General features: G+C 44.6%; 1 protein-coding gene across 2 annotated transcripts in view; it reads right to left on the reverse strand.

Moving 5' to 3' along the window:
• The window catches only part of LRP8 (LDL receptor related protein 8), a 188,302-nt gene that overhangs the window by 16,831 nt on the left and 152,008 nt on the right, over positions 1 to 19,463 (reverse strand). The window contains exons 5-7 of one of the 2 annotated variants that reach the window (XM_074152760.1): positions 8,052 to 8,414; positions 1,482 to 1,604; positions 1,007 to 1,129 (exon numbers count right to left, since the gene is read on the reverse strand). In XM_074152760.1, coding sequence (XP_074008861.1) covers positions 1,007 to 1,129; positions 1,482 to 1,604; positions 8,052 to 8,414 — 609 coding nt within the window. The remainder of the gene's footprint in view (positions 1 to 1,006; positions 1,130 to 1,481; positions 1,605 to 8,051; positions 8,415 to 19,463) is intronic. The other variant, XM_074152761.1, reaches the window with a different exon arrangement.

Raw genomic sequence — 19,463 nt, forward strand, 5'->3', positions numbered from 1 at the left:
TGAGACAAACTGGGCTGCCAGCTTTTTTGGGAGACCTCCACAGGCAGACAAGTTGCAACATCCACTCAGAAAGACAGGGAGACATGGATTAGTGTGGAAGAAAGCAAGGGCATACTGAAAGGACATGGTAAGAGCATCCTCACTAGGCATGCACACACACTGTCTGATAGGGGAGAGACTGACAGTTCTTCCTAACTGTGAGTTATTGAAGAGACTGGCACTGAGCTCCATGATGTCATGGAACGTGATGTCTGGCTGAGACATTTCTGCACTGGGGAAAAAACCTAAACGTGTTTGAGTGATGCTCCGGATTGGGGTTGGTGTCCACAATCCCCGGTGGGAAAGGTGAGAGGGGGGCTGCCCTTGGCAGAGCGGCACCGCTCTCAGGCCTGGGCTGTCCATTCTGCTGATTCTGACACCCCCAATGCAGACCCAGCCGCATGGGTGGGTGCCTTGCTCATGCTCCCTAGCGTCCTGTCTGCTGGCGGGACACTGCAGAGAGCAACCTGCTGTCACTTCTAAGGGAAGCGGCAACAACATGTAAAACCCAGAAATGGCTTAAGACATCTCTCTGTGATTGCTGCCACTCTGTACATTTTCACCTTCAAAGCACGTTCCCAATGCTAAATCTTTATGATGTTATCTGCATCTTACAATTCCAAGATAATTTAGGCAATGAGGCTAAACAAACTGGTCTGTGCTGTGTTAGACACCAGTATCTGGGTGAGGGGGAATTCCTGGTTCCTAGTCCCGTGCTCAGTTCATACATCTCGCCAAGAATAAAAGCTGAGCTGAGAAGGGCACAGTTCAAACTTGCAGATGATCAGACGAGGCTACTAATTATATTCATATGAAGGGTGATGAGAGAATAAAGGCAAGGAAAGAGGAGCAGAGTGAGAAATAGCATTAGCAGCTACATGTGGTTACACTCAAAGCTGTGAGCACCAGATGGAGGAGAGGGGAAGCAGTTACAACAGGAGCAACACGTAGAAGGCAAGTACTGTACCACATTCTTTCAGAGGCTCGTCAGACCAGTCCCTGCAGTCTCTATGTGAATCGCACACTTTGCCTCCGTCAATGCACTCTCCACTCTTACACTGAAACTTGCTGGGACTTTCACATGCTGACTCTGTCGTGTCGGGCAAGAGAGGAAAGCAACTAAGTTAGACGAGGCTCATGACAACAAAAAGCCTGACATAAAGCTACAAGAGGGTGTCATTAGCAGAAATAGGATGAGATTAAGCAAATGAACATTAAGCCTGAGTATCATGCAAGGAACTTTTCATGACATGCAGTCTGCCTGGTCAACACAATCATCTCTCCCAAGCAACCCCGCTGCAAGAACGGCTTAAAACTCTCTGCAGGAAGCTGCCTGCCACGGCCCAGAGGAGCAGCACAGGCCTCTTCCCTTTCCAGTGGCCAGGCAGCTCTTGCAGCCTTACAGCACAGAGCATGAGGAGTGCAGAGCTGGCTGTACCTACCTTGGACGCAGCCTGCCTCATCACTGTTGTCAGGACAGTCATGCACCTTGTCGCACTGCTTTGCTCCGTGGATACAGGTCCCATCGCCACACTGGAATTCATCCGGCCGGCAGGTCACCAGAGCTTTAAGACAACACATTCAAGCATTAGCCACACAGGACTTGAACCTTTTGTGTGGTACCTTTTAGCCATGTATCTCTGACACTGCTGGAGTTTTGCACCCTCTGTCAGCAAACAGCACAGAGCATCGGCTGCTTCTACTCAGCCACTGTCCCCCTGCGCCCCTCTGCCATCCCAGATCACCCTCTACCTCCTTGGGAAAAAAGCCCCAAAGCCCGTATGAGCAGATCTAGTCAAAACAGAATCAGTGCAGGCCGTGAAGCTTCTTGGGTGAGACACAAGAAAGTAAGTGGGCAGCAAAACTGTCAGCACTGGAGCCCTGCCGGGGTCCTCAGTCTATGTGAGAGACCACTCTGCTTTCCAACCAGATGTGCAGAGTGACACTGGATAGGCAATGCAACTGCTCCTCAGCTCTCCTTCCTTCAGAAAAAATAGTATTTATTTCAAAACATGTTCAGGTTAAGGGCAAGAGACATGTATTGACTCTCTCTGCCAAAGCCAGTGTCGTCACACTAGGGACAAAGCTAACAACACAAACATCATCATTTGGGTTACTAAAAGCCCATGAGCTAACAGACCACTGGAAGGCAGAAGAGCTCCTCTCCACTGCGGTCTGGTGTTTCTTGGGGTTACAGTCCAAAAATGTCTCCACAGTGCCAGGCCAGGTTTCAAGCCTGAAGCTTATCTGCCCAGGTCAGATTATTACAGACTCAAAACAGATCTGATGAACACCAAAGTTGGGGAAAAACATAAACCAGACAGCTGCAATGACCATACTAAAAGCAGTCATGTCTCCCTCCCCAAGGTGACACTAAGTGAGAGACCTCTCCAGCTGGGACCAGACTCACACTGCCAAAGGGTACAGGCACTCACTAGCCAGCCAAGGGCTGCAGCCCATAGTTCACTGGCAAAACAGGCTCCTTGTTCCCAGGACATGTTATGCAGCTAATTTCTGAGGGGCCCATCTTACAGATGTTTTCTTAAAATCCTATTAAGGCAGCGCACCCTGGAGAGCTCTTGATTCTAGCCCTTCCATCTTGCTGACTGCATCCTGGTATCATATGGCAGAAAATCACTGCCTCTGAATAGCAAGAGGAGGTCAGCACTGATGTTACCACATGGGAGGGGAGAGCTACGTGGCAGACCTTCCTTGACAATTTGACAAACTGGTTCTAATACAAAAATTACTACTTTCAGATAACGCAGGAAGAGCCATAAACAGGAAGTGAGCTTGCATCGATACCATAAAGTATTCATTGCACAAAGGATCAGCATTATTGGTGATTGTACCCCACAGGATACAGGATCCAGATTCACGACTGCTTCACTGGACTTAGCTCCAGTGCATCTTCAGCTGGTGAAGGGCACAAGAGACAGGAAAAGCCGCAACTGCAGGGCTGGTGGGGGAAAGGAGAAATCTTGCCTTCAGAAATACACAATATTCGCATGAGAAAAGTTTGGAAATAGCACTGCTCCTTGGAGAGAAAAGCCATACGCACTATATTCATAAAAAGCTGCAAAGCAAGAAAAAAAACGCAAGCAATAAGCACAGTTATGGGACCAGCTGTCGCCACATTTCAGCTAATAAAGCCAGGCACAGAAATGGGAAACCTCAGTGGGACATCTGGGACAGCAGCTCCAAACTAAGCGTGTGAGAACTGCTGCTCTAAGTGGAGAAAAATAAAGGAGGAGAAGAAACGAAGCCGTGGTCTGGGACAATCACAGACCACAGGTCTCCAAGGGGCACTGAGCTCCTGCAGGGAGGCAGAGGCACTTCTCTGTGAACAGTTCCTGCCATGTACAACCACTTGCCTGGAGAAAGCCCCGAGAGACCATCTTCTCCCCAGGCAATCCCAACCCCTTCCAAGATAAACCTTGGCCACTGTAAAGCTTTTCCTACTGTCCCGCCAAAAATTCCCTTGCCCTTACCACCCCCAGCATGAAAAGCAGGTTACTTCACCTTTTCTGTAGCAACTTCTAGATGTGGAGACAAGAAAGGATGGTCCTCCACTTCTAACTATAAGTATCAACCCCTCACAAAAGTGCTACGTGTAATTAAAGCCAATAGGGGCCTTGTCTTATCCTGTAGTAGAAATGGGTCCCTGGTTTATCAAGTTAATCTGCATGGCAACAGCTACAGATTTGGAAGGCAGCCGTTATAAAATCTACTAATTGTCCCCAGTTGTAATCTTCAAAGCTCTTCTAGAAAGCAGTTATAGCTAGATGCTAAGAATAGAAGGGTTTCTAATCCTAAAACAAATTTAAATGAAGGGGAATTTTTCAGGAGCTGCAAAGACAATGTTGCAAAAGCACCACAAGACTGAGCAAAATGACAGCAGGGCTCCCAGCTTGGTTGCTACAAGGACTGCAAAACACAGATGTAGGACTGTACAACATCATTGCACAAAGCTTTTGCTTCAAGAAGAAGAGACAGAAGTTTGGAGACCAGGCACGGTTTCCTGGCTCACTTCTCACTCCAGCAGTGCTGTGGAAGTTCAGACCTTTGAGGAATAGTCTCTGAGCCTCTTAATGGACATCCAAAAAGAGGAGATACAGTAACAACTCTTACTGATCATTAAGTTATTAAGATGTTCATACAGCATTTCTCTTTTGGTGCGTTTTTCAGTAGGAGGAGAGAGAATGCCATGCTTATACCTGGCCTGGAGAGCATAAGCTTGAGGGGAGAGGGCCAGGAAATTTGTTATCCTGAAGCCAGGACACAAACCCATCTCAGCACCACTGGCAGACTTGACAGCAGGTCACCATCAGGTCACCATTCCCAAAGCAGAGCAACATCCCAAGGAGAGGGAAGAGCTGTGGTCTTTATTTGCACAAGACGCTCAGAAAATTGCTGTGCTATTTTGGGGAGGTTTAAATCAGTGAAATCTCAGCAGTTTTATAGTCATCTCCTCTGCTCTGCAAATCAAATACAAAACAATTTCCCAAAGCCCTGCTAAATTAACAGGCATCAAACAGACCCACTTCCCATTTGCACAAAGCTGTACTGCTCAAATTCAACAGATACAGTCCAGATTCCAAGTCAGAGCTTGTGTTTCTTCTGTCTTCTGCTTGTTGTTTTTTCTTCCCTCAAATTAACTTAATCTCAAGAAAACCCCAGAATTTGCAAAACGCATCAATCCCATTTTATAGATGGGGAGACAGAGGCACAAAAGTGGGAGGTCAGGTCTCAAGGGACCTGTTTTCTGGCCATCAGTTGTAAGCATTATTCATTCTCCCTCCTGGATGCCCTAATGCAAGTTGCAAAGGACATTTTAAAATATAACCGTTCCAGATTTGGAGACTAATAAATCTAACCTAATGTTCATTTTATAAATATATATACATATTTGAATATATATGCTGGGGAAAAAAACCCAACAGCTCAATGTTATCACTCAGCCTTCCTGAAATTACTCATTCCCTCCTATTTATTTTCTGTCTCGCTGCCAAAACCTGTTCACCAATTGTCACCCTCCATTTCTGCTCTACTCATTTATCCCCCCAAAATGATTATAATGAATGACTGGTGATGGCCTTGTGACATTTTTTTAAAGCATTAGCTCCCATCTCTCTATTTTATACAACGCAAACCCTACCCTACATGATTCCCATTTGCAAGAGAAGATATAGTGCTGGTATCTGCAGTTTTAATCAAGTCAAACCTAGCGGTACTTGTGCCATCCCTGTTGCTAAGGGGACGGAGTGGTGTCACACACCTGTAACTCCCTGCATGCCACGCCATACTGATCTCAGACAATTTCTGGAGAGGAAAATAATAAAGGTCAATCCCTAAACCGTCCAGTCCAACAGATGAACAGTGATGTTGTGTTTCCAGAGCTCTCAAATGTCACTGTCTTACCGCAGGCATGTGCACCCAAGCAACATCTGCATTTGGGATGGGGAAGCAACATTAGATTTGATTCTGACCCAGATGACCCATCAGCTACACGAGCACTCAGTGCCACAAGTCTTCTCCTGGCTGTGGCCTTAGAGATTCCCCTCCCGTGGTGTAAACAGCAGCAGGCTTAGCCACCTCTGTGGCACTGGGGCGATTCCCAGTTTGCAGGGGTGTAAAGGGGAGAACCAGAGGAGCACTGCAGTAGCTAAAACATGGGGCTTCAAATCCCCCTGTTTCCTGCCCCACAGGACTGAAGGTAGCAGAAGCCGCTCGCACACTCATTTCTCCCGGGCAGATAAGCTGCACACTGTGCTGTGCTGAGACTTACTGGGAAAAAACCTCGGGTGCTAAATCTCCACTAGTCAGGGATATAATCGCCTCAAGTCACTTCTGCCACATTTCCTCCTTCCTCCACTGGTTGTCAGCACTGTGCTGTGCTGCAGAGGTGTCCAGCTGCCTCCTCTGCCCCAGGCAGGCTGCCCTTGGCGTACCTGGAGGTGCTACCTGGCAAAGCTGCTCTATAGCCGAGGGATGCTGTCAGAGCCGCACTCCTTTTGGGCCTCACGTTTCGGCAGTCCGAGCTCAGCTGGAAATTGCTGGTGTCTGTCAGGTCAAGGAAATAAGCTGGGGAACAGAGTGCTCCCACTGCCTCAGCAAGGTACAGGGGCACAGTCCCACTCCTCTCACTCAGCAAACAGTCAAAGCAAATGGGCCTTGTAAAAGACTTAAAAAAATTGAAGTTGAACAACAGGGCTTGAAATCCCACTTTAGGGACATTTCACCAGAAAGCACCATCTGTAAGCTGCTCCCCTCTTTTTTTCATCACTTGGAAATAGAACGGAGCTCATTTTTCTCTCTCCTGTGTTGGCTAAACTCAGCCACCCTGCCAGGTCATTGCCACTTCAGGGAATGCACCCTGTGGGACAGAGGTTAAGTTCTTTTGCCGGAAGCACCCAGTTCTTCACCCATGTTTGTAACACAGGCGTAGCCACTGCTTCCTGATTCAGAAGGGATGCAAATACAGGACTGTCTGCAGGAAGTCTCAGAGTGGAAACAGGCACCAAATCACACAGGCTGCCCCAGCTAGTGGTGCATGTCCCCAGTGGACATGCTCCTGCCTGGCTTTCTTTTACTGTCACTTCATACTGAAGCGGATGCCAGGAACCACCTTTGTCTCCTGACTCCACTGTGCCTGCGATGCTGCCCGCCAGGGGCTGTGCTGACAGCACGGCAGACCCTGGAAGTACTGCCTGCATACCTGCTGCCCAAGAGCTCTGTCAGCTCCTGTATCACATTCTTTGAGATGAAGGAAGAGACATCCTACCTACTCCATCCCTACTCAGAAGGGGGTTGACAGGGATGATATCCTTGTACCCAGCAGTCAAAGCTGCTCTCCTCCTAACAAAACATATTTGGCTTCTCCTACTCTGTTCTCACCTCTTCTTTAAAAGAGTCCCTTTCAAAGGCACAGCAGCTCTACGGTTACCTGTGGCTCATCCCCCTGCTCTCCTGCAGTGTAAACAGTGGTGTCCAGGACTTACTATACCCTCCTCCTTTTGCTAAAGAAGCCACTGAATTTACATCTGCCTCTCCCTGTCTGGGAAAGAGTCTGATCCCCTCTTCCTTGAAAGGCTCTCCCACACAGCTGCTCTGAGGTCACTGGCCTGGGCCCAGTGTTGTCACATCTATGAAAAGATGGTCCCGGTAAAAGCGGTAAATTTTCTTAGGTACCTTTGCAAAAATGTCTAGTTTCTGCAGCTGGTTGCTGCCTTCCTCCCCAGAGGTGGCCCAATGTCAGAGCTGCTAAATATATACAGCTATGTAAATATTTTATTTTATTTCAATCTTGTGATTATAAATATTTTAGCAAAACATTTTGCTCTTATTTTCTTGTCTGTCTCTCCTTCCGCAGGTAAGTGACCAGCTTGAACAGTTTAGTGGCTAAAAACAGATGAGACATTCAAAACACCACACATACCAACAACACCATGTTAAATGCATAAAGCCAGCTGAAAAGAAATCCATTATTTATTAGCTCTGTGCCTTTATCAAGCCAAGCTCAAAGTGCATTTCAAACTGGATTCTTCAGAGGTGCTGCTCTTGACTGCCTTGTTCAGTATACTCTAACTTCAGAGGCAGAAAACTAATTATTTTTTTTCTGCTGATCATGTATTCCCTTTAGCATTGCAGCTTCTAACCTCCAGGCTGTGACCCCTCCACGCAGCCTCAGGGCTTTGAACATTTTTCCCATTTTCCATTCCTTGTCTTTCTAGTGAAACAGATCTCTTCTGAGACACGGTACCATCCAACAGCTCTTGCACCTCCTCTCTGAATCCTCAAGGAAAAAGCATAAAAGGAGTCTGGAATATACCTGACCCTGCTGGGTTGGGCACCCAGCCAAGCCATTTGGGAAACAAATACTCCTTGTCAGGCACACAGTTGCTGCATAGACATCAAAGACTTGCCTTAAAACACAGCCCACAGCAGCCTTCTGGCCCCTCTCCCCAACAAAAAAGAGCCCTCAGCCCTGCCCTGGCCCTGCAGACACTCACGGCAATCCTGCTCATCAGACTTGTCCTTGCAGTCTTCGTCCCCGTCACACTTCCAGTTCAGGTGGATGCATTCACCGTTGCCGCACTGGAACTCGTGAGCCGCGCAGGTATTGAGGGCCTTGGCATCGTAGCCACACTTCTCTACGGACTCGTCCGACTGATCCTCACAGTCCGGCTGGTTATCGCAGACCCACAGGTCTGGGATGCACACGCTGTTGTTGCACTGGAACTCGTTGGGGTTGCAGGTCAGAGGGGAGCATTTTTTTTCATCGCTGCCATCCCCGCAGTCATTGTCACCGTCACACACGAAGATGATGGAGATGCAGGACTTGTTACTGCACTGGAACTCATTGGGAGAACAGGCTTGGGAATAAAAACAAACAGGTGAGCTGTGAGGTCTCCAACCCACCCCTCACCACTGTGCCAGCTTAGCACATTAGGAATGTCAGAGACAGGGAGAGGGCACAAAAGTATTATCTTGGCTGTCCTAACCCAAAACATTTTTCCCAATGGTAAACTACATGGCAAGGAGCAGGTGAAGACGCAGTGGTTGTCTCCCCAGCTGTGCCACAGGATGCATCCTCTGTGGGCCATGGGCAGCCCTGAAGAAGGGGCAGCAGGGCTGCGAGAACTGCAGGTAGGAAAAGCAGGGGGCCAGCTGCAACGCTGCCCTGGTGTCCAGGCAGGAGTGGCCAGGCGAGCCCGGGTTTTGGGGTGACAGCAAGGAAGGAGCGGGGAGGCTGCAGGGAGGGCTGGAGGTGAGCTAGCACGCACTGGTGGACTCGCACTGTGCTTCGCTTTGCTCTGCACTGACATTACCAGCTTCCTGACTTTCACAAGCACAGAATCAGGTTTCAGGATTTCACAGTGTGCCTGGTTTTGGACATATTAAGTGGGATGTGTAGGGTAAATATTTAGTGAGTCGAGCATCAATTTAACTGCAATCTGCCAGTAAGGCCCTTTACAACACACTGAATGCCTTCCCTGGAAATCACAACTCAACATTAACATACAAATGAGGCGTTTGTCAGATAGGAAGCTGAGTGGAGCACTCTCCTCTGCAAGCCTAATGGACAGCTGAAGCAGAGAAGCCCGATCAAATTAAACTTTCAGGTACTCCCAACAATGTGCAGTTCACAATCACTTTATTTCATCAAGGTGTGGGGGAACCAAAACCCTGGAAGAAATTCTCCAGAAGTATTTTTAGGTAGTTACTTAAAAAAGAATTCTGCTTCTGCAGTATCAGTCATCTACAGGAAAGTTATGGCTTTGATAAATTACAAGTACAATAAATATATACAAATAAATTACAATATATATATATTTTTTAAACATTGCACCTAGAGGGGTGTCTTTTTGTCTTCAGAAGCAGAACTATTTACTGTCATATCTGCAGAGCCCCTATGATAAACCACACAGTTCAGGTGGTACCGAACACTGTGATGGCAAGTGCATCTGGACAGCAGCAGAATCTCTGTAAAGGAGTTGTCATATCCCAGCTTTCAGCCAATGACAGAAACCCAGTGGTTTTCTTATGTCTGTTTTATACCTGGGAATGAAACTCTATTTATCTAGTAATTAAGAACATGTTCACTTGTGCACAGATATCTATTTGCATTCTAGCTTGCAAACTTGATGGGCTCTGTCTGTTAAACTAAGCAGCCTGTAGTTTTACATCAGAGCAGGACAATATATATACTGCTCCCCTCCCGCCCAGTGCTCTGCCCTATTTAGTCCCAGATTTCCAGATGTTACTCTGTATATCAGAGTAGCAAGCTGACTAATTAGAAGAGAAAGAGGTTTGCCTGCCTTGCTGCAATATTACCATGCACTGGCTACGACCCAAGCTCCCTCCAACAGGGATAAACGTTAAAGAGAATCTCAGCTGCGCTTTGCTCTGTGCCCAATTTGACAGCAGTAATTAAATGCAACAGAGTGTGGTCACCAAAGGAGCACCCAGTGTTAGACACCAAAGTATCACCCGGTCCAGGCAGGTTGCTCGGGCTCCTTCTGTACTCAGCAGGGTATTTTGGATATAGAGAGATGCCCTTAACAGGCAACTCCTGACACCCTCACCCTTGGAGGGGCTGATATTGCTCCTCTCCAAACAGAGGGAACTGAGATCAGACAACTGATACTAGGAGCTGAATACCTCTCATAAGGACCTGAAATATGAGCACAGTCTGATGGAGAAGCATCTAAAAACACCCTCTTGCACAGCAGAATTGAGACCATTAAAATGCTCTGGTTTTCACCCAAATTCTGCTCTTCTTCTCCACTGAGCATACTTTTCTATCCTTATCCCATAACTAGAAATAAAATAATTTAATAACTCTACTGATCAGTACACAGCCAAATAACCTAACACTCTTTTCAGATGATGCATAATATGGAACTGCCAAGTGGAAATTTAAGGTAACAGTTACAATCTTACCAATCTATTTAAAAAAGGAAGTGAGAAACAGGAATATTTCTAGGGCTATGTACGGTTTCTGTAACAGGTCAAGGCTAAGAGGAGGAAATTGCTTTTCTGGCATTATTTTGATGAATCTCAGAAACTGATCAGTGAGCAAAGTTGTGCATAGTCCTTTGATCCCTAATTTTTGAGCAAGGTTGTAATGATTTGCACACTCCAAATGTGCATTAATTTCCTTTCCCCCAACTGTAACGAGCCCATCCTTTTCCCCCCGTTGTTTTCCTGGTCCCACCTCCACCCCTCCTTCTGTCTGTACGCATTTCCCCTTCAGAAATCTGCTGCATTGGCAAATTAGCGACTGATAAACATATGTGTGGGATACACACAATGAAAGTTTGCACAAAAGCTCCTCCTCTGCACCTACAAATCCCACTACAGTTATAAAATTATGGATAATCGCAGCCAGAAAATAGAAGCAGTTCAGCTTTTGTAACCTCTCATGAGGACTTTCTCAGTGAAGCCTGTGAATTACTAGCTAGAAAAATTGCATGGTCATGATTATTTTATTTCTTTTTAAAAATTAAATTTAGTGTGATGACAGCACGAGAGACTGCATGTTCTCCCTCCACTGAACAAGCACAGCAGTCGGGCTGTTGCTAACTCCCCCTTCCCACCACCACAGTCCTTAGGTGGGGATCAACCTCTGCAACTCACTCATGCCGCTAAAGCCAGGGACACTGGCACCAGCCCTGATGGTACCACCTGCACTGGGACAAGGCCTAGGAGGTAGAAGAGCAGCTCTTTGTGCTCAGGTCTTCCTGCCTGCAATTACAGCAGCCATACACTGTTGGGACAACCAATAAGACTGATGGGCTGCAACCAGCATGCCACGACAAGGAGACTGCTGGACAGCCACCAGAGCTGTCACAGGGGACACTGCAGTGCATGTGGTAGCAATCAGTGGCAGTGCCAAATGGGAGCATGTGGTCCCTCACTATAGAAGGCTGCTCTGCACACCTCCTGGTGAACTCAAGAGATAAAAATGCCCTTTTCTTCATTTACTGACCTAATGACCATCTTCAGGCCAGCTCAAATGGGACAGGTCCTTCTGGGTCACACATGCCTCCAACAGAGACCTCCATCTCCGTGTGCAGCTGGCTCTCCTGCTGGCCACGGGAAGGCAGATAACGTCCCAATTCCTCTCACCCTTCCATTATCCTCTCTGACAGCTAAAATCCGCAGGGCATGCCAGGATAAAGAAAAGTCTGCAGCTTCCAGCCACTCGGGGACTTGCTCTGGCACAAACAGGCAACAGAGGAGAAAAGCTGCTTACAGTCCCTCTGTACCCAGGCAAGAGCCAGCACACTCGTGCTCTTCGGGGTCCCTGCTGCGTGGTTTGGTGCTGGTTTGAAGAACCTAATAAAAAGTAGCAGTACAAATTATCTTACACAGCACCTGGAGAGATGAGGATGAGGAAGTAAAGTCCCAGGGACAGTTTACTTCACGTCTCCTTTCATAAATCTGTCAGGGTACCTGGGTAGTCCCATCACTGCAGCATTTCACTGCCTCCAGAGCATTTAAATAGAAAATGTGTGAATAGTAATTAAATGATCGCTGGGGTATTTCTTCTTTGGCTCGAGTAATTTGTTTGCATTCTCCAATTTTGCTACCTGTCCTACTGTAAGCTTATTTGTGCAAAACAAAGGAAACAAATACTAGCTTGCTTTCCTTAGTGCCAAAGAAATTAATAAATGTTGTACTCTAAGGGACAAAACCTACTTCAAATATGAAGTGATCCCAGTAGAAATCTTGGAAATGTTTGTCAAGAAGTAGCGTTTAACCAACAGGCTTCAAAGCAATAAACAAGAATAATTACAAAAGCAGTGCTGTAGAGTACTGTAATCTGTTAAGGTTCCTCACAGTTTTAGGAAGCAAAATATCACATGTAAATGATAGCGTACATGTGCTTTGGCCTATAGACAATAAATACCAGAGCTGTTCTGCATTAATTTCTGCCTTGTACTATATACCAGTGCACAGCAGACAACTGTGACAGTTTTTGCCTCGCTGCCTCCAGCTGCAATCTTGCCACATCTTTTGAGGAAAGTGGAGCAGCAGCAGTTATTGGATCGAGGAAGTTCTTAAAAAAAGAAAGAGATAGAAGGCAGTTGTGGAGTTAGTGTTTCAGGACTGGCTGCTTCCCTTCTGCCTGGAGCCAGGATTTAACCAGAGGCTTCAGTGAGTAGTCTGGTGCAGCAGGGACAATCTTAGCTCAGGCGCTGCACCAAAAATATAAGATAATTCTACCACATGCTTTTAAGTGCTTAGAGAGAAAAGCAGAATGCTCTAAAGATACAGAGCGCTCTCTAAGAACTGTAATTTCAAAAAATATATACCTCTATATAACAATGTTTCTACAATGGACATCTCTACCAAGCATGGCTCCTCAAATCTGGATGAAACTCAAAATATGAAATAAACAGGATATCCATCATTAATAGGAGCTGGGAATTATGTACAATGTACTATAACTGCTGCCACTGCTAATCTTTAATTAAACATTTTCTAGCTTTTCAGTAAGAGTCAGATATTTAATTCATCTCTTTCCCCCAAAAAAGTCAGTTCCACTTGAAATTACATGAATGGCTTAAAAAAATATAATTATTTGGTAAAATTTGTGGTAAAGTGGATAACAGCAATTACTGATGCTGAAGATAAGAAAATAAGACGAATTATTACACTGCATTTTTCTGACACCCTCCCCAAAGTAAATAGCGTGACTCAAATTTTCTTGTTTGCTTAAATCTGATATTAGATCTTCTAAAGAAGGCAAAGGATGATTTGCATTGGGGAGGGAGAGATCCGCTGTCACTTCAACACTGGCTGGTGGACTTCAGAAACTCTCCTAAGCTGAGGTTTAGGATCTGAGCTCCACATGGTTGCAGGAGCAGAACGCCTGTGCTCCATCTGCCCAGGTATTCTGCTCAAAGTGCAAACCCAGCTACCAGAGCCCACATAAATTAATTTTTGAGCTGGACTATGTATAATGAGGCCAAAATTCAGATAGGCTAAATTAAGTTGGAACTCCCAGGCCAGTTACCAATGCTGTCATCATGTTAGTTTTGTTTAACTAGTACTTATTTTCAGGTTTAATTGTATCTAAATTATTTGTTTTGTCTGCAGACAATTGGTGTGCTTACCAAATATCTGAATATTTCATACAGATCATTGGTCAAACGCCAGTCTTTAGAGCACAGATTCATGCCCGGAAGGACAAGTTTCCCACGGAAAGCTGCCCTCCAGGAAGGGCAGCAAAGAGATGGAGGTAAATGAAGATGACCTTGAAGCGCATTGCTCTGAAAAAATGACAGCCCTCCCATGGAGGGAATAATGCAGCTGAATTGCAGTCTCACTACTAACGGTGGTGGTTGCTATGGTGATTGATACCGAAAAGCCCATATAGACGAAGACTGCAGAAGGAATAGTAATTCCTGATATTGTTCAAACCACTAATGTAGCTAGGGAGCCATTTCACGCACTCTTGCAAATTAATATTTGCATGCATTCCCTGCCTTTGCCACACTGCTCCCCTCAAACACAAATGACTTATTTTTCCATTCTCTGCAGCAGTATTTGCATAGTATTACTTAATTATAATGGAGCAACCAGATGCCAAAGCCCCTGCTGATAAATAATAGTTGGTTCAAAAATGTATTTACTGACTTAGAATGTATTTCCTGAGAATCATATATTCATTCAAAGTGGTTTAATTTTCTGAAAATAGAATTAATTAAGACCCCACAATTTATGGAGAGAAGCAGCTTAGGTACAAAAGGTTTACACGCTCTGAATTTCTTCCCTGTCTTTAATCTTACCTATGTGCAATAAGGCGGCGAACTCATACTTGCATTCTCCTCAACTTCACTTTGTACTAGGATCACAGGTTCTTCTGGTTAAATGACTAAAAATGACCTCAAAATACAAACAAGTGAGTCCAGTGTAGAGGGTTTAGGGGTAAAATAAAGCAACTTGGGAGAAAAGAATGCCTAAGGTAACATTGTGCAGCTTTTTGCTAAAATCCAAGACACCCCAATGGGATCTTGTGGGAATAAAGACCCATCACTACTCTATTATATTCTGTTTGGAATATAATCAGTTGAATCAGACTGGAGATGTTTGGTACTAGCCAAAATTTAATTTGAAAAAAAAAATATGTGGGGTTGTGTTTTGTGGGTTTCTTTTCTGACTTTGAAAATTGGAACCTGTATGGGACACGCTCACTCCTATTCTCTCAGACATGACTTGCTTATTAAAATGGCAATTTTACAAATTACAGTAATTTGGCAAATCCCTCAGAAACAGCTGATAATATCCATGAAACTAACAGCTGCTCTAACATTATCACACAAACTCCATAATTCTAAGGAATATATAAATGTTTTTTCAGCAATCAGAACAGAGCATTACCGGACAGGGCCGTGATCCTGTGACAGTACACAACAACCTCATTTTACTGCATACACAGACCTCTTGGATTCAGCAGGATCCCCTGTGGTTATGAGAACTGCCTGCACAGACCTTGCTGTGTGACCCGGAGTTAATTTTGCCATTGCAGAGTTTAAAGCACAGAGGCTTTGCCAGGAAAAGCCTCCTCCATCGATCTTACCTTCCATCCGTTGGGCAGACTTCCACCCTGTGCTCATCTGCTAATAGAGACACAAACTGCCTTATTATATACCTGCTTGTCTTCTCCATCACTTTCTGGGTTCTTACGTCCAGCTCAGGAAAGAGACTTCATCAGAATCTTAAAAGCTACACTTCAGTCACATCGGCAAGTGACAGCACAATTTGTTTTATTTTCCGAAAATTGGCAAGCACTGTTTTTTTTCTGGCTGGGAAAGGCGAGGAATTCAAACCTACGTCTGTCAGTCCACAGCTATGTCACTGGGCTGCCACTTCCTCCTTAGCCACACGTTCCCAAGCACAGGGATGGCACCAGTTCAACCAGTTGGAAAACTGAACCGTTCCACCAGAATCAATTGAGTCTTTTACACTGCCGTAACTGAGAAGGGAAATCTAGAGGTTTGTAACAATCTACAATACTTATCTTTATTGAACGCAGATAAGGAACAAGTGAGCAGCAACTGACACTTCAAAGCTACACGCACTGCTAATGCTTGTGCAGCCACCCTTGCGTCACAAAAACTGTGCACACTTCAAAAGCACTCGCGAGAAATAAAAATATCTGAATTCTTAGGTAGAATTCTTCGTTGATGGAATTGCTGCGCAGGCCTATGTGTGAAAAATGAAGAAAAGCCGTATTGGCCACCCTCAGGAGACGTTTCTGAACCAATGGGCCAAACAGGTAAGGCAGAGAGAAAAGCCTGGCTTCAGCACGATAATCTGGCAGCTACAGCAGCCGAGGGCTCACGGGGTTTAACTCAGCTGAGTAATGAGGGACAAAGCAGTGCTCACGTTGCAAGCAATGAGGTCACTGCCCCATAAAATCTCCATTTCCACTAATTTACTTTGCTTGATGGGAATTCTTTGTAAGAGGAGATATTTCTTCTTACTGCAGTTTGCTTCACTATTAGACTTAAATATTCACTGCATGTGGAACATGGCACTATTAACTCTTCTGGAGCACAGACAAAACCAGGAAAACACCGAGAGCTGTCACATCTCACACCCCCAGTTTACCCAACTGTCTCTCACATTCCTCCAGGAACAGAGATCCAAAATGAGTTTGAATGTAGGTGCAATAACAATTAAAAAGATGCTTTTGAAACAAAAGAGTCTGCAAGGCAACTGATCTGAAGGGAAAAGTACCTTAAAAAAGAAGCACCTAGACTACGAGACAACTGCTAGAATTCAGTGTAGCCAGATTCAAGGTTATGAAGCACATACCGTATTGACCAAGCCTATAAAGACAAGACCACTGCGATGGTTTCGGGAGGGGGAGAGATTAACAGACTTTTCAGGAAACAACCAGTTCCCAATTCTTTTCAGTGATGTGATATTAGGGGGGCACAGCTATTATTTAATGGAAACAACGTACACACATAATGTACCCACAATCCCACAAAACAATGGCAGTTGTTTTTAGAAAAAAATGTCTTAGATTTTCTACTCAAATGGAAAATTTAAGCACTGAGTGACACTCACTGCAATTAAAAGTGTAAGGGTCGTGTGCTAACTGCACTCTCGTAATAATAGTGAGACTTCTACGGCATTAGGGCTTGCCCTTCAGTTTCTACGGCTTTGAAATAGAAGGGAATGCTTTGTTTGATTTGGGCTGAGATGAAGAATCAATTGTACAACATGAGCAATTACTTTCAACTTTTTGGAAAAAAGAAGCGTATTGAAGTGCATTTTATTGTGAGCTAAACCATCCCAGTTCTATTTCATCAAATAAAAAAATTTGTTTGCAAGATATAAGCAAAGTTAATCCAACCATTTTATCTTCCTCTGTACAAAACCAGTGTATTTCAGCCACTAAGATAATTTTCAGACGTTGTTTTATCCATTAACATGACTCATAAAACAGCTTTTCTTTGGTTTTGCATCAAACACTACATGGTCCTCTCCTGCGTAGGACTGTACTGAGTTCAAGCTAACTGATTTTAATCCAGTCTTCAGATCATATGCTCAGGAAGCATAACTGTTAAGCACCCGTTAATTAGCGTAACGCATATGTACTCATGGCCACTGAAGGATGGAACTCCTACCCGCATATCTGCCATCGTAGCATGATCATTGGCACTGACAGCTACAGAAGATTTTCCCTTAATAAAACTAATAGATTCTTGCTTTTTGGATGAATAGGCTCAGAATATAGCTGAATATAGCTCCATTCTTATGAAGAAAGCACTTCAGGGACATGAAACACAATTGTATTTGGCAATAAGAGATGCAATTTCTTGGCTATTTCAACTCCAAGAGCTCTAACTGTTGAAAGACAGACTGCCCAGAAGACAAACATAACTAAAGGCCAATTTTTGCTCCTCTGACAGTACAACACGTGAGACTGGAAAGAAGAATCAAAGACAACTTCTCCAGCTAAAGTACAGAAACAGCAGCAGGACATTTTGTGTGTGTGCACAGGTCACACGCAGTCCAGCAGTATTAGGTTTTTGTTCTAATTATCCACAAATCTTTGTATAAAAGCAGTTCTTTCATACCACTAAAATTATCATTTGAGGTGTGTAGGACTCGCGTGTGTGTTTGTGTGTGAGCATGCTTGCAGTGTGTTCTTTGCCTCTATTCTTTTTTTCCTAGTGCACCTTCAGGGAAAACATTGTAAAAGTACCAAATTCTAATTTGTCTTGTTTTCATATTGTGTTTTTGTCTATTACGCTTTAAAGAATGAATTATTCATGGAACATAGTGATACAGACAATTTATCTGTACCTGAGGGATCAGCACAGAGCAAATGTGCAGAGGCCACCACCAGTGCCTGCTGGGGTGAGCGAGGCACCGCTCAGGACCGGGAAACTACTTTCACAGAATGTTACACGTCTGTTCTTTTCTAAACCTAAGCTCAAGAGACAGCAGCAGGGAAAAAAAGCCGTTTTGCCCTAACCTTCTGCAGGTAGAACCCTGGCACAGCTTAGGCCATGGCTTTAAGGTTTAATTCTTGACTATCTTACCTCTAACCTGAGTTCAGTATTTTACATTTAATTACAACAAGCATCCAATATATTAAAAATGCAACCACCTTCATTTTTCCTGTAAGAATGCAATTAAAGGTAACCACCAATCTCATTTTTCTTGCTGTTCTGTTCTGAAGGAACTCAGGACAAATATGATCACGGGCTGAGATTTTTCCTGAATAACAATGGGGATTTTTCTGCAATTACTATTGCTTTCGAAGGAGCTCTAATACTTTAAGCAGTGATAAAGTGGCAGCTGTACATGTTTAATTTCTGAGAGCCAGGGCATAATGCACAAGCACTAATCCCTCCAGCTGTCCAGTAATTAAACATCATGTAAAGCCCAGAGGATATCATTGCTGTGCTACCTTATCTTATTTATGAAGGACTTTCATTTGTTAAATCTATAGTCATTTTCTCTCCATTCTTGGAAATAATTGTAGATTCCTCCACCATAGCAAGTGTACTCAATTTACAGTTACCTTCTATAAAATGTCAGGAATTTCAGGCCAGCCATGTCTCTCTTCATCGCATGCTGAAATAATCACGAATAGTGACAGCAGATAAATATTTTGTCTACAGGCATGAATGCAACACTATGGGCTCTAACCCTATTAAAATTGGTGGGTTTCTCAGGGAATATATATGGCAAAGCCTCATCCTTTGGGTTTGATTTCCCTCTGAGCTGACTGAGGAACAGTACATCACTGTGCGCCTAGACTGTTAATGAAGGTAACGAACAGAATTCCTAACTTTGACAACGGCATGTATTAATCAGGCTGCAAAGGAAGATAAAATTAGTGCTACATTATCACTAGGTATGTTCACATCCTGATAAGTAGCACTGGAAGTGTGACTCAGATGCAAAACACAGGTACCTCTTACTGCATCAAGAAAAAAATCATGCTGAGACGACATGATGCTCCTTATTGCTACAGGACAATGATAAAAGAAGATACAACAATTTAACTGTCAACAGAAAGGTTACTTCATGTAAGTGTAGGTGCAGGGGCAGTGTGGAGGAAGGTGGCTTTAAATCAGCTTTGTAATTTCTCCACTTCAGCTGGCTCATCACCAGGTGGATCTGCTGGAGGGATCAGACCAGCTTTAGCCTGCTTTAGTTCTGTCTCCGGCCAATGGCTCTCAGGTGATGTCAGGGCTGGCGAGCAGGGCACTAGAAAGAATTGACTCCGAAAGTTTTCTGCACTTGGACCTTCCAAGAAAAGGACCTCTCACTTGTAGGCACTGCTGCTTTTTATAGAGCATCACACATGTGCCTGGAGCTTTGCCAGAAAAGAGTCAGTGAAAAGTTTCTGCCATGAGGATCTTGTAAGTGATATATAC

This window comes from Numenius arquata, chromosome 8 (genome assembly GCF_964106895.1).
Source record: "Numenius arquata chromosome 8, bNumArq3.hap1.1, whole genome shotgun sequence".
NCBI lineage: Eukaryota > Metazoa > Chordata > Aves > Charadriiformes > Scolopacidae > Numenius > Numenius arquata.